Source organism: Gopherus flavomarginatus, chromosome 3 (assembly GCF_025201925.1).
Source record: "Gopherus flavomarginatus isolate rGopFla2 chromosome 3, rGopFla2.mat.asm, whole genome shotgun sequence".
Lineage (NCBI taxonomy): Eukaryota > Metazoa > Chordata > Testudines > Testudinidae > Gopherus > Gopherus flavomarginatus.
The window spans coordinates 5,999,251-6,018,460 of NC_066619.1; the positions used below are offsets into that span (position 1 = coordinate 5,999,251).

The window sequence follows — 19,210 nt, forward strand, 5'->3', positions numbered from 1 at the left end:
CTCTGCCACTGGCTCTGTGGGACCTTGGAGGTGGGGAGTGGGGCAAGTCACCTCATCCTTCTGTGCCTCAGTTTCCTTATTTCTAAAAGGGGGATTTTACCCTCCTTGTAAAGTTCTCTGAGACCTTAAGATGGCAGGTGCTGCATCCGTGCAGGGTGTTTATCCGCGCAGTGCTCTGCACATCTGCAATTGGCAGTTTAGTCTTAGTATCCAAAAACGAGACCCTCACCCTGAACTAAAAGCTTCCCTTGGCTCTACTGATCCCTTCCAGCCCTGCCCTGCAGAGATCCGAGAACAGCAGCTGCAGCGCCCCTGGCAGGTTGGGAGGTTTGGCTGTGAACCCAGCAAGCCTGTAATTCCCTGAGCTCTTCCAGCAGTTCTGAACCCAGGCTCCTTTGGGTGTGTTCCTGATAACTTCCTGGCTTGGGCGGGGGAGGAACAAGGTGACCTCCCTTTCATCTCATAACCCTAACCTTCCTTGGGGGATGAATTCCCAGGGCTCCAGTAGGCGCTCACCAGTGATGGGGGGTATTTCTGCAGGAGGTTGGACCTCTGAGGGTGAGGCCTCATGCATCTCACAACTCCTCTTGCTTTGGTTTGTCTCTGTAGACATGCAGATATTCCTGAATCCTCCATCTGCTACTCAGGAGCCATGCTGGAGTCTTTGATCAGAGCTGGGCAAGAGGTGAGGCCTTGCCTAAAATCCCAGGGTTGGCACAGGAGGTTTCTCTCGCGGGTTTGTGGAAGGAGCCAGGGTGTGAGGGGTGTAGCTCTGGGGCCTAGAACTCCTGGCTTGCTACTTGTGAGATGCTGAGGTTAACAAAAGGACAGGAAATGTACCTGTCTGAATGCTTAGTGAGGCTCTGAGCCGGTGCAGCAAATCCACTGGCTCTGTGGCGGTCTCATAATCCTTTCCAGTAGTTCCTCTGCTATTCCAGCCCTGAGGCTCCCCACACAAACACCGCCTCCTGACGCCCTCAATCCTGACCCAGAATCTTCCTGCTTTTCTAGCCGTGGGGCTCCCCGTCACCTCTTCCCCTGTCCTCTCCAGGTCTGCGATTAGCTTGCCTTGCTCTGGTTCCTGTAACCTCCTTTCCTTCCCCTCCACTGTCTCCAAGATTCTGCTGCTAACATCCTCTCCAGCTGTTCAGTCCCTTCTCTCCCATCTTCCAACCTCCTTCTGGCTCCCTGTCTGTGCCCCAAAATTAAGTTATTTTGTACCTCCATTTTAGACAGAATAACTTAATTTTGGGGTGTTTTATTTTTATCATCAAAATTTTGAAATTTTCTACAGAAAGCAGATGCTTTTTGTGGAAAAAACATGTTTTAATCAAAAATCAGATTGTCTGTTGAAAAACAGTTTAGATGGAAAACTTTCACCCAGCCCTGCCGCTTGCCTTAAAAGCTATAAAAGCACCTTCGGAAGCGGTCCTGCCATGACTCTGGGGGATGGATTTGATGGGACCCATCTCTGACTTCCATAATCCAAAGCAGATTTGCACGGAGCTGTTTATTTTATCATTAAGGCTAAGCTTGTGTCATGGAGGTCACAGATTCTGTATTGCCTCTGTGCATGTCCCCTGCTAGCCAGGCCAGGGAACATTGGCCAGTGAGAGGGAGACAACGGAGAATGGGTGAACAAACGGTCCTACCCTTTTTTGGGGCAGCCTTTTAAAGACCTCAATCTGCAATTACCAGCTGGTCCTGCAGAGGGCACTGCTGCTCTCAAAAAATCAGGCATCCTACAGCTGTGAATCCATCTGCCTTAGCACGGCCCCTCTGAGCTGCGTCTCTGAAATCTGTCTCTTCCTGTTCTTTTGTTTGGTCCAGGTCCTCTTCTGAGGGTGATGGATGGAAATTCCTCTCTCCTCTTTGCTGACTATGTGCCCTCTCTGGGCTATCTAGGCACCCTTGACATTTCCTCTTCCTCCTCGGTGGTATACTCTGCAGATGCCTGTCCCGTTAGTCGTGTGGTAGTGGTGTGGTACTCGGAATGGAATGCAGCAGCCGAGCTGTGCAGTGGGAAGGACTGGTGCCTTCCTTCTCCATGATACAGTGCCTACCCCTGGCAGCTTTTCCCTTATTTGCACCTATGTTGCATAGCCCTGGACATTTCTAATTTGTTCTCTACTGGGGTGTGTGTGGGTGTGTGTTTCAGCCTTGCTACTTCCTCAGCTTCTCCTGTAGTGTGTACAGTATAATTCTTTGTGCTTCCTTTAGTACCTTTTATAGAGATCTCTTTCCCTGCCACTGAAAAGCAGCCACTTCTGGGGTGGGACATGGCAACTGTTGAACAGCCCACAGCAGCGTTGTGCTTGTCTCCTTGTACTCCTTTCCCTCCCTGTGGTGACAGAGAGCAGCTGCCGGTATGCAGACTGCTCTGTGTCCCCGGTGGTGTTAGCTTGGTGATTGCGCTTGGCAGGATGCAGAGAAGTTGGTGGGGGAACTGGTCAGTTGGCAGAGCTGCGCAGTGGGAGAAGCAGCAGGAGGGTTGCAGCTCCCTGCTGCCGTGGTTGAGGATGCCAGCCTGGTGGAGGGCAAGGGACCCTGGTTGGTTCAGTTGCACCTGCACTTGCAAAGGGGTAGGGGGAGGACTGAGCACTGCCATCTGACCGTCTGGGGTGTTCTCAGCCTGCAGGGACTGGGGAGGAGGCCATGGTCAGCATCATCCGCTCCTGTGACGACTTAAGCCGCAAGCTCTGGAATCTGGAGGGGCTGCCGCTGACGGTGACGGCTGTGCAGGGGACCCACCCGGCCCTCAGATACACGGACGTGAGTCTAGTGTGTGTGTGTGTGTGTGGGGGGGGGTGAGCATGAGCGATGGGAATGACTGTGCCCCCTTCAGCCCCCACCCCCAGCAGGCTCAGCATGGGGTGGGGAGCTGGGTAACATCCTACCAATGGTGAGGAGCCACATGTGATGGAGACCGGAGCTGGGAGTGGAAGGCTGGAGACAGGGAATGGCTGCTGTGAGGTACTGGAAGGGGCTTGAGCCTATGGCTGTCGCTCCAGACCCAGCCTGGGTGGAGGAGCCAGCCTTGCTAGAGAGCAGCACTTGGTCCCCGTCTCACCTCCCGAGGATGAGCCCCTGGCCTTCACAGCACTCCCAGTCCCTGCTGGGGAGCGGAAGAGCCGGTTCAGGAGGCCAACCTGGGTCTTGCATGTGGCCATAGGGAGCGCTAGGCCCCAAGCCAGCCCTGGGTAGCTGGAGTTTGGATGGTGGCACTGCAGGGTTGGGCGATCCAGCACCTTGGGCGCTATGAGAATGGTGCCCTGACTATACCACGATAGGGAATTGTCTCCTCCTGGTTCTGTTATTTGTACTGCAGTAATTCTCCTAGGCCCTGGCTGGGGAGAAGGCTCCACTGCATTGGACGCTGTATGTATGCTTGCTCACAAGCAACTTAGGAGCTGCCACAGAGGAACAGACCCAGTGGCTTTTCTCCTCTGCTGTTCTGTCTCCTGTGCGGCTTCCCTGGCCAATGACCCACCTGTGCCATGGAGCATGAGGCTTGTGCGGTGCTGGTGTCATGCACGTGGCTGCTTGCGTGGCCGTGCTCTTGCTGCATGTGATGGTTGGCACAAGTATGGCACTGTGTCTGGGAGGGACGTGCTGCCTCGCTGGGTGCACCCTGCTTTCTCCAATATCACCCCATTAAACTCCAGTCTGGCTGTGTCCTAGGTCTTCCCTCCAACCCCCATGAAACCGGATTATTTGCACCATATAAGGATCAAGGATAAGGAGTTTCTGCTTCCATTGGCTGAGAAGCCCTGCCCGGCATATATAGCCCCAATGAAAGGTAGGGTAGCAAGGAGGGGAAACTGAGGCATGGGGGGGTTGGGGGAATAACTTGCCCAAGGTTACATGTGAAGTCCCACATTTGTGCTGGAGCTGGGAACCAAACCCAGGAGTCCTGGCTCCCAGTGTGTTGCTCTAACCACTAAGCCGCCCAGCCCTCTGCATTGTGACTTGGTCTCTCACTGCTGCCCCGGGCTCACCATGTTCCTGTTGCTGCTTTAACCCCTCAGTCGTGTGCCATATGGAAGGGAGCGGCCAGTGGCCACAGGACAAAGAAGCCATCAAACGTGTCAAAGCCGCTTTCCACCTCTGCCTGGCCGAGCTCCTCAACCAGCAGCACCAGCTCCTCTGCCGGCCTGCGGCCACCTACACAGATGTGTACAAGGTACAGAGAAGGGAATCTGGGGTGGGGGCGGGGACAGGCAGGGATCCTTCTTTGATGGACTGGTCTCAGGAGTCAAGGATCTTTTGTGCCTGGCTTCCTGCGAGGGAGCCAAGGGGGCTGTGGGGTGTGTATAGCACCTGACGCCACCAGCTGCAGAACTGGGATTCTGGCTGGCAGGTCGCAGGGATCAGCAGGCATGAGGCTGGCGTGCAGCTCCTTTACTTGGAAGGCTAGTCCCTGTGTGTATTCCACGGGGGGTACGCGTGCGCCTGGAGCTGGAGAACTTTGAAAGCAGCGTCTGTTGGTCCGCACACGTGCCCTGGCTCACCTTGTGCCTCTGACCAAGGAGATAAAGGGTAGGGTGGACCAACTTCCTCCCCAGTTCCTTCTCGTTGCCGCATGGTCATGGTCATAACGTCCAGTGTCTGAAGCTTCAGCTTTATTCCTTTATCGGTGAGCACAGAGCGAGATAGCTGTAAGTAGCTTTTAGAGGTTTGAGCTTAAAAGTTTTATCTGTTTTTTAGTTAGTCTCTCTCTAGGTTTGGGGAGCTCTGCTTCCACTCCTCCCCCGGCCCTTCCCTGTTTCTGGTAATGGGCTATGCACAGGACTCTGGGCTGATTAGACCCAGGCTGGGGCAGCCCCCCTATACGTAGACCTGACTCAGCAAGGGGTGCCTTCTGCCCGGAAGATCTCTTATTGGAGTTTTCTCAGGAGAGCAGGGAGCATTCTCATAAGCATGAGACTAAGTCTTCCTCCAAATCCACTTTGAAGAAGGCAGACTGGTTCAGCGTGACAAGAAAGTTTACAAGTCTAGGGCTCTCATTGGCACCAGATGGTGATCTGGCAGCACCGTTACCTCGCAAACACAAGCCACCAATGGAAGACGGATCCCTGAGAGCATCGGTTACCTGCAGTACCATCCTTGACTTCCATGGCAGTGGCACAGATGGTCTCTACTGCGACTCTGGTGGTTCGGGCAGATGGTAGCCCTCTTTCTACAGGAAGAGCCGAGACCTATACTCCTCCAGAAAACAAATTCTTTCTTCCAGGCCAAGTCTCCCCTCCTTCGGGTCCCTCCCTCAACTCCCAGGAGAGCTGACCTTTGGGAGGAGTCGGTCTCCCATTCCATCTTCTGGCTATGACTTCCATCCAGTGGCACTGTTGGTACCTCTGTTGGACCCAGAATCAGTTTTCTTCTCATCAGGAGATTCTGAACCGCCCAATGAACTGTCACTCCCTCCTCCAAGACACACCTTCCTAGTCATAAGGGCTGGACCAGTTCAGGACCAAACCTCCACTTCATCATCTACCTTGGAACTGTCAGTAGCCCATGCCATGGGAACTTCCGCAACCCCCATTCGATCCATCCTATTGGTTATACTGGGGGACCAGTACCATTCTGCAGAGCTGGTCTGGCCTGCTAGGGAGTCTCCTCTTCCCTCCCCTTTCAGAGGGCAATCGTAATTTTCCCCGGCCCAACTGAGGAGTATGCGCCAGATCTGGTGGCTCCATGGGAACTGATGAGATGACTGTCAGTGTCTCCGTCTCCAGATGAGGGGGTGACTCCAGTGTCTCCAACCCCCATTTGATGACTATCAGCACTTCCAAGAGCTTCTTGGCAGAATTGCAGGGGAGCTTCAGATTCCTCTTAAGGTATTGAGGATCCTGAACCTCAAGTTCCTGGATGTCCTCTGGCCCCAGTCGAATAGCATTCCCTGTTAACTGGAGCTAGCTAGAGCAGTCTGGCTACCTCAGCTAACTGTGCCTGTACCCCCAAGAGGGCAGAGAAATAGTACTATGTTCCAGCCAAAGTAGCGGGATTTCTGTGTTCTCATCCTGCCCCATACTCTCTAGTGGTCCAGGAGAGATCCAGGGAACAACACCTACAATCTCCCCTGACTGATACGGAAGGCAAGCGTCTCGACTTACTGGGAAGGAAGGTCTTTTCTTCTTCTAGCCTCCAGTTCAGAACATCCGACTACCAAGCGCTAATGGCTAAGTACAACTTCCTGAACCTACTCAAAATTCATGGACTTTGCTGACAGGCTTCCACAGCAAGATAGAGCTAGTTGGCAGGCCCTCATAGAAGAAGGCAGATTTGTTGCCAATCAGTGGCAGATGCAGCTGATACATCTCTCAGGGGAATGATCATTGCCACCTAATGCTCAGGGAGTCATGGTTTCATGCTTTGGGGTTTCCCAGGGAAGTCTAGAATATCTGTAGAGGGTGTACCCTTTGAGACTCCTCTGTTTAATCAGGAGATGGATGAGTCCATACACATGCTAAAGGACTCCAGGGCTGCATTCCACTCCCTGGGAGTGTATATATACCTGCCCCAAAGAGAGAATTCCACTGGCAACCATACAAGCCTAGACCGATGGCTCAGCAGTTCTATCACCAGAGGCCTTTTGACCCAACCCGTAAGAAGCAGGGGTTCAAAAGCCCTGCTTGGCCTCTGCTTCCTCATCCCAATCCAGTATGGGCTGAAAACTACTTAAATCCTATGCTTCCTGACCCATGTGCATGCTTTGGAGATCATTGTCTAGCTCTCTTTTTTTCCATACCTGGAGTGCAATAACAATGGACAAATGCTTGCGAATGTCATCCGTTCTGGCTATATGATGGCGTGTACGTCCCTACCCCCTCCAAAGCCCCCTTCCCCACCTCCACCCTTGCGAGAATGTTCTCAAATGAGAAGTGGAGTCCCTCTTACAGTGCGGAGCGATAGAGTGGGTTCGTCAGTACCAGGGGAGTGGGTTTATGCTCGATGTATTTCCTAGGCAGTTGGAGACCCATTTTCGACCTGCTGTCTCAACAGCTGTATTCACAAACTCAAGTTTTGCACGGTCACAGTGTCATCTGGAATTCCATCCTTGGAAAAGGACGTGTGGTTTACAGCCCTTGACATGAAGGATGCCTATTTTCACATGGACATCAGCCCCACTCACAGATGCTTTCTCAGAGTTGTGGTGGGCTCTGGCCACTTTCAATACAGAGTATTCCCTTTCGGCATTGCAGCCACCCCCAGAGTTTTTACCGAGGTGTTCTCTATAGTAGCAGCCAGTATCAGACACCATGGTGTCACTCTCTTCCTCTACCTCGATGATTGGCTCCTTGTCACCAGGTCATGCTAAGAGGTTTTCGCATCCATTCGACAATCTTGCAACTCTTTTCCTCTTTGAGGGTCAGTGTAAATGCCAAAAAATTTGTCGTCCTCCCCATGCTGACTTTAGACTTCATTGGGGCATCCTTAAATTCAGTCACAGCAAGGGCTTTTCTGCCAACGGATAGGTTTCAGGCTATGACCAATCTTATTGACGAGGTCATAAGCAGCCCCCGAGTACCTGTCAAGATTTTTCTCTCTCCCAGGTCATATGGCTTCGTGTGATTATGTCATGCCATTTTCAAGATGCCATCTCTGTTGCCTACAAGTGTGGCTTCAAACAGTGTACTTGCCAAACTGGCAGTCTGTGAACATCATAGTGACTTGTTTCTGTCCGAGTGATACTGTCCCTGTCATGGTGGAAGAATCCCCGCCAGGTGTGTGTTGATGTTTCCTTCTTTGCCTCCATTCTGGACAGAAGGATCATTACCAACACATCCCGTTGGGTTGGAGAGCCCAGAAGGACAACTGTCTAGCGCTAGTGTGACTGGTAGCGAAAATCTATCTGCCTGGGCCACAGTTGATCAGGCTGGGGCCACAGGATCTTTTTTGGGGAGGAATGGATGAGGCACACCAAGTATCTAAATTTTAAAGCTTTACCGATAAAATAGTAAAATCACAGCGGAGAGTGCTGGGAATGCTCCCACGTCACTCAGGGGAAGAAAGAAAGCGTTAATGCCCCAATCCCTTACCCAGTTTCATACTCTCACATGCACGTCAGAAGAAGGGAGGTGGGGAGGGGGAGCGGGAGGTGGATGGGGAGTGCTGTCATGTGCCCAGGCCGTCCAAGGATCCACTGCACTCTCCAAGTTGCTTCAGCTCTCAAGAGAGTTTTAAGTCCTGGGCTCCTTGGGTGGGTTTTCATTCAGGGAACTCTGCTCCTGGTGCTCTTTGTACCAGTCCAAACTGGCTTTCTGTGGTCTCTTCAACTTTCCCCAAAACACACTGGTTTCAGGGCCATGAGACAGTTCTGTTTGTTTCTTTGCTGTCTCGCTCCTTTTCCCAGCCCCTGCATTTTGTTAAGCAACTTTTCCTTTCTTACGGCTGGGCAGGGGGTTTGGACTGTCTTGGCAAGTAGCAGCTGGCCTTGGGCTGAAGTCAGCTTCTTATATTCGGACTGAGCTTGCTAGTTGTAGTGTTGAGTTAACCCGTTCTCTGCTTTCTTCTTTCTCCCCTCCCTCCCCCCCGTAAACCTGCAAAGGAAACTTCCATTCTCCGTTCACTCCTTTAACCCTCCCCAAAAGGTTTACGATGCTTGCAACAGCGTTAGCAGTATACAGTACTGATCTACCTTCCCAGGGGCCTCCCTAGGGGAGGGGGCTGTTGGGTTGTGACATTGGACATCTAGAGAGTCCAGGGTGCACATCAATGTTCTGGAGTTGTGGGCCGTTCGAAGGGCTTGTGAAGCTTTTCTCCCGCTCATTCAAGGTCACTGTGCCATTGTGATGTTGGACAACATCACAACAGTCCTTTATGTCAAACAACGGGGAGGAGCGAGGTCTATTCTCTGTGCACAGAAGTGGTCAGTGGAGCAGGTGCGTTGGCAGTCTGCCTCCCAGGAAACCGCAACGTGCTAGTGGAGTCTCCCAGCAGACGTGCTGTTGATCGTGAGTGGGAGCTACGCGACTCTGTGGTGAATGATCTTTTGACTCCATGTGGGAACACCACCAGGCACCTGTTCATCTCTCAAACAGTCAGGAACCATTAGTTTCTTGCGCCTTGTCTCTCCTGTCCATGAAGGTTGCATTCCTGGTTGCCATCCCCTCAGCCAGGAGGGCTGGTGAGCTTGGGGCATTATATTCCATAAGGACATGATTTCATTACATTTACACCCGGAATTCACCCCCAAAGCAGTTTGTGTTTCACCAGAACCAGTAAGTTCGCTACTTGTGTTCTTCGCAAAACCTCTCATGCCCTCAGAAGAAAGGAGGCTCCAATCCCTCGATGTTCAGCAAGCCTGAGCCTTTTACCTGCAGAGAACAAAACCAATCCAAAACTCTCCAGATAGCCTGACCCCTGACCCTTTCTATCTCCTCTTAAAGAATTTCCAAATGGATCTCAGCAGAGCAAAATACAGCCCACTGGCTGTCTAGTCTTCCCCCTTCCTCATGGGGTAAGAGCTCATTCCACAAGAGTGCAAGCAATGGCTATGGCATTGCTTCAGTAAGCGCCTTTACTTGATATCTGCAAGGCGGGTAGCTCGAGCGGCTTTCACCCTTTTGTGAGATGCTATGTCTTGGTAGCGGATTCCTCTGTTTGGTGCATCGTCTGGAATGGCGGGCCTTGGTTTGGCTCTGCTATTCACTATCTCACCCTTTCCTCCTTTCGTAGTCCTGCTTGTCTGTCACCCGCAGTGGAATACACAGAGGAACCAGCACTCAAAAAAGAAAAGAGAGTTATTTTACCTTGTAATAACTGAAGGTTTTTCAAGATGCACGGTCCCTCTCTGTGTTCCACTACCCACCCTCCTTCCCCTCTGCTTTGGATCTTCTGTGATTCATGGTGGAGAAGGAACTGGGGCGGTGGTCGCCCCGCCTTTTATCTCCTTGGTCGGAGGCACCAGGTGAGCCAGGGGGTGTATGCAGACTAATAGTCACTGCTTTCAGAATTCTCCAACTCCGAGCTTGTGGAGCACAGTGGATAACGGAGAGGCATGACATATCTCCAAGAACCTCCAGATACTATAAGTAACTTTTTTTTTCTTTGCCTTGGGGATACAAGTTCAAGGCGTAGCCTGTGTATGTTGCTCTGGGCTCCTGCCCCTACCCGCCATGGCTCACTCTCCTGCCTGCTGTCTCTCAGGATGGCTATGTTTTCCGTCTCCAAGTGGCCTACCACAGGGAGCCCCAGATCTTGAAGGAGATGGTCACTCCGGAGGGGATGCTGAAGTACCGGGATACAGAGGAGTCTGAGCAGCTGGAGCTGGAGACACTCCACCTGCCCTACCTGACCAGCTTTCTGCACGGGTAAGGAAAAGAGTGTGCCCTGCAGGGAGAGAGGAGTACATTATGGTGTGCATTATAGGTGTGACCGTTGGTGCCTGGAGGGGCCACGCTGAGACTGCTTAATCAGGGCAAACTGCAAAGAATGGGACAGACGATCCCCAAAACTAGTGGTTGTAATAATTAGGATCACCAAGCCAGCAACAAAACAGCTTCTACAATACCTTCCTGGCTACCCAGAAGCCAAAACCACAACCCCTTAAAGTAACCCAGCCTTGGACTCCCACCCAGACAGCCAAGTCAAATATGATGAGGATTGTGAAAAATCTTATTCATCGTATAAAAAGTCCTACCATTCCCAATGATCAGACACATTACCCACTAGGTCAATGAATATTTCAGATCTTACCCAAATACGTGCTTACAGCCAATTCTTATGAACTAAACTAAGATTTATTTTATTTTAAAAAGAGAGTGAGAGTATTGTGGTTAAAAGATCATTGTGCATACAGATATGAATAAAGTTCTTAGGTCAGTTTCATAGTAGAGACGATGAGCTGCTGAGTTGCAAAAAGTTCTTTCCAGAACCAGTTCATCAGGTTATAGTCTGAATAGACAGTCCATATAAAGAGTTTGTTCAAATTCTTCCATGGGAAATAGCAGGGCAATCCAGACTGGAGCTGGAGACCTCTGTCTCATGACTCAAGTTTCCCCTGATCACGCTTAAGCAGATCTGCGATACAGGATCAGAGCCCTAGAGTTCTTTTACAGATCTCTGGCAGGCTGGTAGCCTCTTGACAGCAGGTATTCCTTGTGTGAAGCATTGCAGCTTTTGAGGTAAAACCTTCTATTTCCTATGTACACACAAGTACTTAGTTGCATTCATCAGCATAAGATAATTACCCATTAAGCAGTTCATAGGTCGTTTGTCTATATTTCTCTTTGAAGTTTATAGTAATGGTATTATTACACCCAAGTTCCATCTAAATGTTAATATTCCCTTCTAATCTCTGAATCAAGATTATAGTAACAGACAGGAACCATCTGGTTACATTGTTAATCTCTAACAAGATATAAGTAAACACATACGAATACCTTTTAGTATTTACCTCTAATTCTCTAACAATGTAGGCTTGCTCTAGTCTATTGGACAGGGCTATGTAAGCTATTTGTAAGGAATGGCCCTAATTACCATTTACATACATTTCTAATATGTCTTTAAAGGTTGCATTTGGGTCGTTTAGCCTGCTAGTTGCGTAACCCTTCCTGGCTCAGTGTCACAGTAGGGAACTGGTCCTCCAGCTCTCGACATCTATAAGGAACGGGCAGAGCATTGTGGGGGGCAGAGGGTGAGAGGAGTGTATTGTGGGTAGGGAACTGATTGGCAGCTTTCTGCTAGATCTGAGAGACCTTCCCTTCCAGTTACAGTGACTGGTGGGTCTGAGCAGTTGCTCAGTAGCAAAGTAATAGCAGTTGTAGCAGCAAGGCTACGGAGCGAATGAGACTGACCCGTTCCTCCTTCCCTCGACAGAAAACCCCAGCAAACCCAGTGCCTGCAGTGCACTCACAGCAAACGATCCATCCTTTCACAGCTCTGCAATCAGACCATTGGGGTGGCTTGGGTGACTGGGATAACGAGGTGATGCGGCTGCTTCTCTTCCTTCTCCCTGCAGGCTCCAGCAGCAACACCCCGCTTTCAGCGGCACCTCCCGGCTAGCCAAGCGTTGGGTCCGCGCCCAGCTGCTGAGTGACAGCCTCTCCGATGAGTGCATGGATCTGCTGGTGGCGTCTCTGTTCCTGCACCCAGCACCTTTCACCCCGCCGAGGTGAGAACCAGGGAGCCCTGGCCTCACTGCTTTTTGTGTTGGATTAACTCCCTCCTGTTTTCTCGGGGTGCTTTGGGTGAGTCTGCCCAGGCAGCTGGGATTCTGCCCGGGCAGCTGGGAGAGGAGGGGGACAGGGCTGGGAGTCCAGCCCAGCACACTCACTGCGATTTTAATGGCTTATTAATGAAGCGCAGTCGGGGACCAGTTCAGTCCTGAGAAGCTGAATGGGTGACTGTCCAAAGCCCTGAGCCACCATGGACGATGAGTAGGGACTTACCAAATTCACGGTCCATTCTGTTCAACTTCAGGTCCAGAGGGTTTTCAAATTTGGTCAATTTCACGATTTCAGGAGCCACTGGAGGAGGAAGCCTTGAGCTGGAGGGGCCCTGGAGCTAGGGGGAGGGGGCAGAAGCAGAGACCCCAGCCCCTGGCTGCAGCTGTGAGTGGAAGCCCCGTGCCCTGGCAGGGGGCAGAAGCCCCAAGCCTGGGCTACCAGGAGCTGCCAGGAGGGGAAGCCCAAAGAGAAATCCCTGAGTTTGGTGCCATGGCAGGAGCCTAGGCTGGGGGGATGGAAGCCCAGAGCCCAGCTTCCAGGCTGCTGCAGCGCGGAAGTGAGGATATATCAGCAGACAGGGGCCTGGCTGCAGAAAGGCTGTGAGATAAAGGGGAATGTGTGCCCCAGGTCGGGGATGGGAGTCTCTGGAGATGCAGCCACACCAGGGGGCTATGGGAATAAACATCTGTGCAGTTCCCCTGGTACTAATAATTCCTCTGGGGTTTAACCATCCTCGGTTAGGGTCACACTCTTGCTTTTCCGCAGCTGAACATGAGTCTGGGACAGCGTGAACCCCAGTTACTCCCATCTGCTGTTCCAGTCCTGCTTCTAGATGGGCATGGGTGTCAGGACTCCTGGGTTCATGGTGTTGATGAGATGGCTTCCACACATATGTTGGGAGCTTCATGCTGGCAGCAGGTCTGGCTAGTTAGCCAGGGAAACTTGGCATGTTTAAAACTAAATGGAACAAAACACTAGTAAATGTACCATAAAGACCAGTCCTGCACTGGGCAAGTGGTCTTGACAGGACCCAACAGGGCTTTAAAATAACGATCAGTTTTATCCTTGTGTGGAGCCGTGAGACCTCTTGGTTGCTCTGTAGCTGCACTCGGGATCCGATTTCTCCCCATAAGTTGTGCTGTTTATAATGCCACACACTGCTAGGGAGTGTTTTGTCTGAAGCTCTTAAAGTACTTCACAAGCATTAATTAAGCCTGTCTGTTGCCTTGTGCTGCTGGCAAGTATTGTCCCCTGTGTTATGGGGAGGGAAACAGGCACAGAGGTGACATGGCTTGCCCACTATGAGAGTGGCTCACTCCAGCCCACCTGCTGTAACCACTATTCAAAATTTCCTCTCCGTGGAAGAGGCAGACACAGAAGATGCCTGGCTTGTTGATGTGCCACCGCCTGGCTCGGAGCTTCTCTGTGTGCAGGTGGCGCATTCTCTCTCACCCCATCACAGTGGTTTCTGTCTTGCCCGCAGCTCGCCTCAGGTGGGCTTCCTTCGCTTCCTTCACCTGCTCACGGCCTTCGACTGGAAGAACAGCCCCCTCATCGTTAACCTGAACGCCAGCCTCAAAGGTGAGTCGATGGGGCCCCACGCAGTGCACGGCGCTGTGCAGCTCGTCCTCTGGCGGCCCTTCACTCAGGTATTGCCGCGAGGAGATGAGTGACACCAGCGGGTCCTGGCCTGCCTTGTTCTCAGGGAGAGCCCTGCAGATGGTGCTGCTAATCGGTGGCACTGTGTGGGGGCTAGGCGGCTCGGGGTTGGGGTATACGGAACCTTCCACCACAAGGTTGTGGGGCTGACTGTGACCCAAGTGGCCTGCGTCTGTTGTGGCTGGTGGGCAGGCTCTGTGGAATAAGATCGATGGGCATCGCTTCCTTGTGGACAGGTTAGAGAAGAATCACTGTCCCTGTTGGCCCTAATTGCACTGTGGCTGCCATGGAGACTTCTCCATTGGGAGATCTCCTTTGGCAGGAGATGGATGCTTTGACTGGGCCATGTGAGGAAAGCCTTCGTACTGTCTTATTTACCTCAGTTAAACCCTCTTGGAACGGTCTTTGGATGATCCCTATGTATGTATTCAGGAAGAGGGGAAAGGCCAGGGACTTGGCCTATTCAGAGTCTGGTTGGGTTGCCATTTTGGGGGTGAGAACAGCTACCTTGCTAGGAACCAAATCAAGACCACCTGCCCTCGTTTCACTGCGGCCACCCAGCAGCTATTGGGAGAAGCTGCTTTTTAGCTGCCGCTGATCTGGGCCAATTTGGAGGCAAAAGCTTAAAGCCTCTGTATCCTGTGACCAGTCACCAAAGCTCCCTCTGGCTGGGAATGCCTTCCTCATTGGAGTGGTTAGCTGGGAACCCAAGCAGCAGATTATCTGGGACTCAAAGCGCCTTGGATGTGGGCTGGTTTCTTGTTCTGTTTTTACCTTGTAGGTTTTAATGTCTTAATCCCCCTGGTGTTTGGGGAAGGGGGAAGGTAGGTTCTTTGTGTTTTATTGCTTAGATCTCTTGGTGTAGCTGTCCCTGATTTCCAAGGAGTTTACCTCTTTTCCTCCTGGACGTAGTTTGCCTCCAGGCAATTACCCGTGCTCTAGTCTATTCGTTGTGAGACATGTTTGCTAGCACTGCTACCTGGGATGCTATGTGGACATAGGGCATTGAGCTGGGACTTGGGAGACCTGGATTCAATTGCCACTGGCCTGCTGGGTGACTGGGCTGGTCATCACCACTCCTTGTGCCTCAGTTTTCCCATCTGTAAAATGAGGTGAGGATACTGACCTCCTTTGAGATCTGTGGATGGAAAGTACTATATAGGAGCTAGGTGTTGGTATTATTTTTAGGCCTGTCGATTAATCACGAATCAATTTTTTGAGTTAATTGCAATGAAAAAAATTAATCGCAGTTGTAATCACACTGTTAAACAATAGAATATCAATTGACATTTATTAAATATTTTTGGATGATTTTCTACATTTTCAAATATATTGATTTCAATTACAAGACAGAATACAAACTAGATAGTGCTCACTTTACATTATTTTTTATTACAAGTATTTGCATTGTAAAAATGGCGAACAAAAGAAATAGTATTTGTCAGTTCACCTTATACAAGTAATGTAGTGCAATGTCTTTATGGTGAAAGTTCAACTTACAAATGTTTTTTTTTAATTTTTTTTTTGTTGCATAACTGCATTCAAAACCAAAACAATATAAAACTTCAGAGCCTACAAGTCCATTCAGTTCTACTTCTTGTTCAGCCAATCACTAAGACATTTACGGGAGAGAATAAGAAGTGGGCAGCATTTACAGTGTCATCTGAAAGTGAGAACAGGCATTCACACGGCACTTTTGTAGTTGGCATTGCAAGATATTTACGTGCCAGATGCGCTAAAGATTCATATGTCCCTTCATGCTTTGGCCACCATTCCAGAGGACATGCTTCCATGCTGATGATGCTCGTTTAAAAAAAGATGCATTAATTAAATTTGTGGCTGAATTCCTTGGGGGAGAATTGTTTATCTCCTACTCTGGTTTACCTGCATTCTGCCATATATTTCATGTTGTTATAGCAGTCTCGGATGATGACCCAGCAGATGTTGTTTGTTTTGAGAAGACTTTCACTGCAGATTTGGCAAAATGCAAAGAAAGATTTCCAAAGATAGCTATAGCACTTGACCCAAGGTTTAAGAATCTGAAGTGCCTTCCAAAATCTGAGAGGGATGAGGTGTGGAGCATGCTTTCAGAAGTCTTAAAAGAGCAACACTCCGATGTGGAGACTACAGAATCCAAACCACCAAAAAAAGAAAATCAGCATGCTGCTGGTGGCATCTGACTCAGATGATGAAAATGAACATGCGTCGGTTTGCACTGCTTTGGATGGTTATTGAGCGGAACCCATTATCAGCATCAATGCATGTCCTCTGGAATGGTGTTTGAAGCATGAAGGGACATATGAATCTTGAGTGCATCTGGCACATAAAATGTCTTGTGATGCCAGCTACAAGAGTGCCATGCGAATGCCTGTTCTCACTTTCAGGTGATATTGTAAACAAGAAGCCGGCAGCATTATCTTCTGCAAATGTAAACAAACTTGTTTGTCTGAGCAATTGGCTGAACAAGAAGTAGGACTGAGGGGACTTGTAGGGTCTAAAGTTTTACATTGTTTTATTTTTGAATGCATTTTTTTTTTTGTGCTTAATCCTATATGTGTAAGTTAAACTTTCATGATAAGAGATTGCACTACAGTACTTGTATTAGTGCTGATATTGGAAATGATCATGACTTTGTGATGCTAAACTTTTGGCTGCAGCTAAGGAAAATTGTCAGGCCAAAGTTCACCGGAATCAAGTTTCACTCAGAAAGATTTAGAGACTGAAGTATTGCAGTCATTCCAAGCAATGATCAGTGGAAAATTTGCTCCGCTGCTTGCTCTAGAGGAAGACATAGAAACAAATGACCAACAATTTCAATGCTGTAATGAATGAGGCAGCAAGGGACATTCTTGGGAAACTCCGTAAGAAAACAGAACCTTGTGTCACAAATGAAATACTACAAATATGAGACATTAGAAGAGAACTCAAGAGAGACAAGAGCAGCACTGAGGGAGCTGATCAGTACAGAGCAATTGGCAGAAAGATCATTCCCTCTGAAGCGTCTGGCTTTGGCCTCTGTCAGGATACTGGGCTAGATGGACCATTGGTCTGACCCGTTTGGCCATTCTTAGGTGTGTTGGGTTGAAACCTCTTATGCAAAGTCTGGTGAGTCTGGGAGGGGCAGGTTTGTAACCAGGTCCTTTTGCTGAGCAGAGTCATTGGATGCAGAGACAGGGGAGCCAGTGGCACCCCCAGTCATCGGCACAGAGTGCTGGCTGAGGCTGTTATATTTCTTAAACTATTTCAGCTGGCATCAGACACTGACTGTGGGGTCAGGGGTACTGGAGATTTCAGCGCTAGTGTGTGTTAATGCTGTGCATATTCCTGACCTCAGACAGGCAGCGAGTGATCCTGGGGTCATGTCAGTGGAATCATCTTGGCCTGGATTGTGGACTTCATGTTTAATTGGTGCTGCTCTGTACACCACCGCAATCTCCTCACTCTGCTTCCCCACTTCAGCTGTTGGCTTTGACCAACTTAAGCGCATCAGAAAATGCAGATTAGGCTGCTGCCCGCATCCCAGACTGTTCCCTGCTCCGCGTCCCAGACTGTTCCCTGCTCAGCCTTGTGTTTGGTGACCCGTTCTGAAGACCCATGTTCAAGAAAGAAGAAGGCCCTGTCTTACGAGAGGAGGTTGAAGGAGCTTGGCTTATTTAGCTCAGCAAAACTAAGGCCATGGGGCCTCTGTAAATACATCAGGGAGGGAAAACTCTAGGGTGAGAGGAGAGCTGTGTCAGCTAAAGGACAATGTTGGCCAAGTCGCAAAGGGGGATAAACTGTCTTTGAGTAAATTTAGGCCGGAAATGAGAAGAAGGTTCCTAACCAACAGAGGAGGGAGGTTCTGGAACCTAGATTTAAAATGAAGCTTGTTAAGTTTATCCAGGGGATTGTGGAACTGGGTTGTCCGTGATAGCACTAGAGTGGGTTCTATGACCTTGGAGGTCCCCGCCAGTCCTATGTTCCTATGGTGAGAGCTCAGAGCGGTGGCTTCCCATGCTGTGTGTGCTGGGCAGGGCTGCTAGGGGCGAAGCGGGACGTGGGGGGCGCCCAGGCAGGGCTGATGGACAGAGTTTTGGATGTTGCTTTTGGGTTTGTTCCCCAGATGAAGATTACACCGAGATCAGGAACGAGTTTGTGGCTGCCCGGTCTCACCTCCCCGTCATGTTCATCGCCACCCCCAGAGACAAGCGGAGGTCAGTGTGGACCAAAGAACGGCCTTCTGCACAGGTGAGCCAGGCATCATCCTGCCCAGCTGTTCCTGCTACGCTGGGATGCCTGCCTGCAACCAGACGGGTAACTTCTGCTCACCCTGCACTGGGGTGCTCCGGTTCCCATCCCCCTTCTCTGTCAGGGTTATTCCAGATGTGCCTCTTTGCTGGGCCTGCTGTAGAGCTGCCACTACCCAGGAGGCAGGTATTGTGTAGGCTCTGTTTCCCCCCTGCACCTGAGCAGTGTCCCCAGAACCTGTGCCCTTGTCCCTCCCTTCCTCATGCCCCTCATTGTAGCACTGCTGTATGGCTGAGGACAGTGTCTTCCCTGCCCCCATGGAAGCCGGGCACTTCCCCCTGCAGCTAGTGAGGTGTCCCTATCTCAGTGCAGGGGCTGTGTGATGTCTGGGTCCTCCTTGGTTCTACTCTCCAACTCTCTGCCCCTCCTCAGATCCTGCAGCGCCTTCTCGTGCTGGCGCTGGAATCTCTCCGGGTGTTGGAGGAGCAGCTCACAGACCCACTTGGGAGCCAGGATGTGAAGGTAATTCCTTAGCGTGTGCCTGAGCCTTCCCCGTGCCCTGGAGGGGCTGCACAGGGATGAGTGGCCGCTAGCTGTTTCTGCAGCTGGGGTTATTGCCCAGATCCTTTCCCTATGCCAGCAGTTCCCAAACTTCATTGCACCACGATTCCCTGTTGACAGCTAAAATTACTACACAACCCCAGAGTGGCGGGGGGATGGGACCAAAGCCTGAGCCCACCCGAGCCCTGCCACCCCAGGCAGAGGGGCTGAATCCCAAGGGCTTCAGCCCCAGGCAGGGGGCCTGTAACCTGAGTCCTGCTGCCCAGGGCTGAAGCCTGAGCCTCGCTGCTCAGGGATTTAGCCCTTGGGCTTCAGCTTTGACCCTGGGCGATGGAGCTCGGGCTTTGGCTTTGGCCCCAGCAAGTCTAACACCAGCCACGGCGACTCCATTAAAACAGGGTTGTGATCCAAAGTTTGAGAACCCCCTCCCTGTGCTTTATAAGAATGGCCATACTGCATCAGACCAATGGTCTATCTAGCCCAATATCCTGTCTTCTGACAGTGGCTAATGCCAGGTGCCCCAGAGAGAATGAACAGAACAGGGCAATTTATCGAGTGATCCATCCCCTGTCATCCCAGCTTCTGGGATAACT

At 50.8% G+C, this 19,210-nt stretch overlaps 1 protein-coding gene across 4 annotated transcripts in view; it reads left to right on the plus strand.

Moving 5' to 3' along the window:
* Positions 1–19,210, plus strand: part of NOL6 (nucleolar protein 6) — a 65,913-nt gene that overhangs the window by 20,212 nt on the left and 26,491 nt on the right. For all 4 annotated transcript variants that reach the window (XM_050943547.1, XM_050943546.1, XM_050943549.1 and 1 more), the window contains exons 15-23: positions 610–685; positions 2,632–2,772; positions 3,682–3,799; positions 4,029–4,183; positions 10,150–10,313; positions 11,963–12,115; positions 13,654–13,751; positions 17,932–18,056; positions 18,489–18,578. In XM_050943547.1, the coding sequence (XP_050799504.1) occupies positions 610–685; positions 2,632–2,772; positions 3,682–3,799; positions 4,029–4,183; positions 10,150–10,313; positions 11,963–12,115; positions 13,654–13,751; positions 17,932–18,056; positions 18,489–18,578 (1,120 nt within the window). The remainder of the gene's footprint in view (positions 1–609; positions 686–2,631; positions 2,773–3,681; positions 3,800–4,028; positions 4,184–10,149; positions 10,314–11,962; positions 12,116–13,653; positions 13,752–17,931; positions 18,057–18,488; positions 18,579–19,210) is intronic.